Source organism: Dipodomys merriami, unplaced genomic scaffold (genome assembly GCF_024711535.1).
Source record: "Dipodomys merriami isolate MVZ:Mamm:240054 unplaced genomic scaffold, mDipMer1.0.p SCAF_508, whole genome shotgun sequence".
NCBI lineage: Eukaryota > Metazoa > Chordata > Mammalia > Rodentia > Heteromyidae > Dipodomys > Dipodomys merriami.
The window spans coordinates 745,701-752,167 of record NW_027206078.1 but is presented as its reverse complement, the minus strand read 5'-3'; the positions used below and the strand labels follow the sequence as shown (position 1 = coordinate 752,167).

The 6,467-nt window shown below is 50.4% G+C and overlaps 1 protein-coding gene across 1 annotated transcript; it reads right to left on the bottom strand.

The window, feature by feature from the left end:
* Positions 1-5,459: 5,459 nt before the first annotated feature.
* On the bottom strand, positions 5,460-6,467 carry LOC138810757 (olfactory receptor 2T27-like). Its single transcript, XM_069997962.1, has one exon. The coding sequence runs from the start codon at positions 6,465-6,467 to the stop codon at positions 5,460-5,462; it is 1,008 nt and encodes a 335-aa protein (XP_069854063.1).

Here is a 6,467-nt window from a genome sequence, read left to right as displayed (position 1 = left end):
TTTTTTTTTATTTAATTTTATTTTATTTGTGAACATACTGTACAGAGGGGTTACAATTACATGGGCAGGATAATGAATGTGTACATTTCTTACCAAGCATTGCAGCCTCCTCCTTTGTTTACCCTTCACATCCCTTCCCAGCCTCCCCCCTCCCCCCCATCCCAATCCTCCTTCCCCGCCCTTTGCGGCCTCACTCTTCTTAGTCCCGTTTTCATGTGTGTAAATTAAGAACTATATTTCTCCATTATTTCTCTCTTTATTCATCCATCCCCTCCCCCACTCAACCCTCACTCCTTGTCTTTCTACTTCCTGGTATTCATTTTGTTACACTTCCTGTCCATTGTTCAAAGGGCTTACACCATGGAAATCAACCTCTGCATATATGAGACTTCAGTTCGAATATATATATATATGATATATATATATATGTATATCTAATAAGTGTTTTAGGTCTAACTTTCACCTATGAAATAAAACATTTGCCCTTTGTCTCTCTGAGTCTGACTTCATTTTTTTTTCCAGGTTCACCTATATCCCTGTGAATGACGTATTATTCTTCCTTATGGATAAAATTACATTGTAGGGTATCTTGGCTGTTTCCATAATTTGTCTATGGAAAATGCTGGAATGAACACAGGTGTGCAAGTGCCTTTTTGTATTCCAACTTGTAATCTTTTAAATAAATGCCTAACAGTGGTATCATGAGATCCCAGGCAGTTCTATTTTTAGTGTTTTGAGGAATTTCCCTACTGACTAGTGGTTGCATTAATTCCCATCGACAATGTATTAGGTTTCCTTTTTCTTTGCAGTCTCTCCAGTATTTGTTGTTTTATTCTTGATGATGACCATTACAACTAGAGTAAGATGTAACCTTAATGTAGTTTCCATGTATATCTCCTCTGTGGCCAAGGGTATGAACCATTTCCTCCTGTGTTGATTGGAAATTTGAACCTCTTCTGAGAATTTTTGTTTAGTTCCTTTACCCAGTTACTGATTCTTCAAGCATTTACATTTTCAACTCCTTGTATATTCTGGTAATCAGATTCTTGCAAAAGGCCTTCTGCCATTCTGTAGACTGTCTTTTTAGCATAGTGACTATATCTTTACTCATCAAAAGCCTTTTAGCTTGATACAGTCCATTTGTCTTTTTTTTTTTTTTTTTTTTTTTTTTTTTGTCGTGGGCCTTGAACTCTGGGCCTGGGCGCTGTCCCTCAGCTCTTCAGCTCAAGGCTAGCGCTCTACCACTTGAGCTACAGCACCACTTCCGGTTTTCTGGTGGTTTATTGGAGATAAGAGTTTCACGGACTTTCCTGCCCGGGTTGGCTTTGAACTGTGATCCTCAGATCTCAGCCTCCTGAGTAGCTAGGATGACAGGCGTGAGCCACCGGCGCCCGACCCATTTGTCTTTTATTAGCTGAGCCATTGAAATTGTTTTAAAAAACTGTCTAGTCCAATAAGTTCCAATGTTTCCCCTTATCTTCCTGTAGTAGTTCAAGGTTTCAGGTCTTATTCTGAAGTTTTTGATCCACTTTGAGTTGACATTCGACAAAGTGAGAGACAGGATCCACTTTCAGTCTTCTACAAATAGATGTCCAATTTTCCCAATATGATTTATTGAAGAAACTATCTTTTTTTTCCTAACATACATAGCTCTAGGTGAGTGTGTTTATTTCTGGGTTTTCCACTCTGTTCTATTGATCTTCATGTCTGTTTTGTGCCAGTACCAAGCTGTTTTTGTTACTGTGGCTCTGCAGTATAAAGTCAGGAATTTTAATATCTCCAGCACTGGTATTTTTGCTCATGATTATTTTGGCTATGTGGGCCATTGGTGCTTTTGGATTGATTTCTCAGTTTCTACGAAGAGTTTTGATTTCTCAGTTTCTGTGAAGAGTGACATTGGTATTTTGGTGAGCACTGCACCAAATTTGTGCATCACCATTGGCAGCCGGGCCATTTTCACTATGTTAATTCTAAAAATCCATGAACAGGAGAGGTCTTGAGACTTCCTGGTGTCTTCTTCAATTTAGTCTTTACAGAGTTATAGTTTTCGTTATAGAGGTCCTTCATCTCCTTATTCTACTAATTTGCTGAAGGTGTTTATGTTTTAAGAATTATCAGGCCCTTTATTATTTTTTATTGTGAAAATACCATACAAAGGCGTTAATTACATGGTCATCAGGCCCGTTAGATATAGGATCATTTCACCTGTGATCATGGACGGGACAGTTTGACTTCTTTCTCTCCTGTTTGGATCTGGTTTCCTTCTTCCTCTTGCCTTATTGCTCTGACTAGGAATTCCAGGACTATACCGAATAACAGTGAAGAGAGTGGACATCCTTGATTTATTCCCGACTTCAGAAGAAACGGCTTCAGTTTTTCATCGGTTAGCAGAATGCTAAGTTTTTGCATATAGCCTTTATTAAATTAAGGTTTGATCCTTCTGTTCCTATCTTCCCCAGAGCTTTTAACATAAAATGATGCTGGATTTTGTCAGGCTTCTTCATCTGTTGAGATGATCAGGGGATTCTTGTTCTTGTCTCTTTATGATCTGCGTTGCATTTGTTGATTTACACATGTTGGATCTGCCTCTCATCCCTTGGGTGAAACCAACTTGACGTGGCTGGCTTGTCTGTGCTTAGTTGTTGAATTCAGCTAGCAAGTATTTTACTGGGAAGTTTTGCTTCTACATTCATCAGAGATTGGTCTGTAGCGGGCTCTCCTCTCCTCTCCCCCCCCGTCTCTGTCTCTTTCTCTCTCCTCTGTCTGTCTCTCTGTCTCTCCCTCTCCTCTCTGTCTCTGTCTCTCTCCTCCCGCCCCTCCCTCTGTCTTCGGTGCGGGGATACATCTCATGCTGGATTCACAGACCAAGTCTGGTAAAGATGGGTGTGCACTTTGGAAATGGCGCCCGTTGTCTTCAGTTCCCCACTTGGTAGAAGAACAGACGCGAGGACCGACGGGGGCCGGCCGGCCCGCAGCAGCAGGCAGCCTGGGACGGGGCAGGCCGGGCCTGCGCACGGCTCGGACAGAGGTGAGGCCCAGGCCCCGTCCAGCCCCGTCCGCCCGCGGCCCGCGGCCGGCGCTGCCCAGGGCCGGGCTCTGCCGGAACTCGGGGAGCTTGGCAGTTGATGGACGGGACCGCGCTCTGGGGGCGGGGCTCCCAGGGGGCGGGACTAACCAGGAGGAGCTTCCGGGGCGGAGCTTCCGGGGGCGGGGATTCCAGGGGCAGAGTTACCAAGAGGTGGAGCTTCCCAGGGGCGGGGCTTCCCGGGAGGAGGAGCTTCCGGGGCGGGGATTCCAGGGGCAGAGCTTCCTCCCAGTGGCCAGGCGGCCTACCCCGCCCGCAGCGGCCTACCGGACTAGGGCCCGGGTCGCGTGTGGCTCCTGAGGGAGCGGCGCCCTCGGCCCGCGCCTCCCTGCGGTTGCGTGCGTGGACCTGTGTGATTGGCCGCCGTCCCGTGGCGCCCGCGCCCGCGCATGACCGGAGTCACGGCCGCCGCGCCGCCTCCCTTCCGAGCGTGGCTCTGGCCCGCGGACTCACCTCGGTGGACGCCGGCGAGGCGCGCATGCGCGAGGCGCGGGGCGGCGCTCTTCAGCACGGCGGCGCATGCGCGAGGCGCGGGGAGGCGCTCTTCAGCACGGCGGCGCATGCGCGAGGCGCGGGGCGGCGCTCTTCAGCACGGCGGCGCAGGCGCGAGGCGCGGGGAGGCGCTCTTCAGCACGGCGGCGCAGGCGCGAGGCGCGGGGAGGCGCTCTTCAGCACGGCGGCGCATGCGCGAGGCGCGGGGCGGCGCTCTTCAGCACGGCGGCGCATGTGCGAGGCGCGGGGCGGCGCTCTTCAGCACGGCGGCGCATGCGCGAGGCGCGGGGCGGCGCTCTTCAGCACGGCGGCGCATGTGCGAGGCGCGGGGCGGCGCTCTTCAGCACGGCGGCGCATGCGCGAGGCGCGGGGAGGCGCTCTTCACGGCGGCGCAGGCGCGAGGCGCGGGGCGGCGCTCTTCAGTACGGCGGCGCAGGCGCGAGGCGCGGGGCGGCGCTCTTCAGCACGGCGGCGCAGGCGCGAGGCGCAGGGCGGTGCTCTTCAGCACGGCGGCTGGCCTCGGCGGAGAGGTGAGGCGTCGTGCCACCCGCGCGGTCAGCTGTAACACCCGTCAGCCCTGACCTCGGCCCGGAGCGACGCCCGCGCACGCGCACGCACACACCGGGTAAGTGATCGAAGGCCCGCACACTTAGCTCTAGAAAGATCGTTTTTGGTGGTTTTATGGTTGCTGTTGTTGTTGCTGCTGTTGTTGGTCGGTCGTGGGGCCTGAACTCCGGGCCTGGGCGCTGCCCCTCAGCTCTCCAGCTCAAGGCGAGCGCTCTACCACTGAGCCACCTTCCCAGCCCCAGAAAGAATGTTCTTCACACGCACACGCACACACGCAATGCAGTAAAGCATATACAGTATAATGGAATGACAGTGAGTCTCACAGCGCATGACACACAGTCAGACAACAGGAACGAGCCTGGAAGATCCAAGTACAGAAGGAACAGTATTCATCACACGTGAAGTCCCGCAGTGGTAGCCCCACACGGAATTCCCAAGAAGGGCAGCGGCTCCTGGGTCCCGCAAGACTGCAGATGGGACGTGTCAGGGGGAGAGTTTTCCCCGGGGCATGGCAGAGGGGAGGTGTGCGGCTGGCTCAGAAGCCGGATGGGAGACAGGCGCTGTTATAGGCGACTACAGATTACAATGAGTGACTGCATCTCTCAAACAACCACAACAGAGAGAACTTTAAATGTTCTAATAACAAGAATTAACCATGTTTGGGTGTTGCTATACTGATATCCTTTATTTGAGGTACTGTTCGCCCTTATTTGATTATTACACATATAGCCATGCATCTAGGAAAAAAGAAAAAAAGAAATTTGATATTTAAAAAAAATAACTCCCTAAATTCTCCTCTCTGGTTTCTAATTACATGCATCTACTTATGTATTTTAACTTAGAAGGAAAACGAATTTGGACAAAGGGAGGGTTATATAGGAAGATTTATAAGGACCTGGTTTTTTTTTTGGACTGGGAAGATTGAGTGATGGGCATCAAGGGTGAACAGGTGAATGAATGAAAGAATAGATAAGATGCTTTTTACATTGCAAACATAAGCCAAGTCCTTCCTTTCTAGAACATCAAATCATTGCTGGATCTTGTGACCCAATATGTTAAAGCTCAGAAAGGAGATAGAGAATATGTATCTCTACACAGATATCATTGTCCAAAAATCCACCCACTATCTATACAAGACTTGTCAGATTAGCAGGCATAACTAGCAGGCCAACAAGTGACACCAATATTGTACTCGATGAAATCCACCACTGTGGGACTAAAACAAATCTGGGTCAACGGACATAAACCCTGCCACCTTTTCTCTTACACATACAGTGTTCTATTTCCAATATGAAAAAAAAAAAATGTCTCGGGATTAAAATTGGCTGTGGGTAGCCTGCAGACTGAGGCTGGCGCGTTTCTGAGAACAGCACTGTAGAAGCAGGGGCTGCTCCTCCCCGCAGCACCTTCCCGTGCATCTCTGCAGCGCTCCCACCACCTCCTTGTTCCTCAAGCTGTAGATGATGGGGTTGAGCATGGGGGTCACGATGGTGCCGAGCACGGCTCCTATCTGGTCCTGCTCCGGCGTGTGTGATGAGCTGGGGGTCATGTAGATGAAGATGGCCTGGCCGAAGTAGAGACTGACCACAGTCAGGTGGGAGGAGCAGGTAGCCAGAGCTTTCTTCTTCCCGTTGCGAGAGTTCATCCTAAGGACAGTGAGGAAGATGAGAACATAGGAGGCCAGAATGAGAACAAACGGGACCAGGAGAAAGATAATGGTGGAGACAAATTTGACCATCTCATAGACTGATGTGTCGACACAAGACATTCTCAGAATAGCAGGCATCTCACAAAAGTAATGACTGATCTCCCGGGAGCCACAGACAGGGAAATGCATTGGATAGACCGTGTGGACAAGGGCTGCGAGAACTGCACCAGTCCAGGCTGCCACAGCCATCTGCAGGCAGACTCTGGGGCTCATGAGCACTGTGTATCTCAGGGGATTACAGACAGCTACGTAGCGGTCATAAGCCATGAGGGTCAGGAGGATGCATTCAGCCAGGCCAAGGGTGAGGAAGAAGAACATCTGAGAGGCACAGGCCAAATAGGAAATACTTTTCTTCCCTGTGAAATAGTTGGTGACGGTCTTGGGGACTGTGCTGGAGATGTAGGCCAGGTCGATGATGGACAGCTGAGTGAGCAGGAAGTACATGGGGGTGTGGAGGCGGGAGTCCAGCCAGATGAGGAGGAGCAGGATGGAATTTCCAGCAAAGGCAACGGTGTAGATGAGGAGAACCGTGAGGATCAGCAGGTTAGGATACTTGAAGCCAGGGAAGAGCCCCAGGAGGATGAAATCGGTTGATGTTTTGTTCTGCGGGTTCAT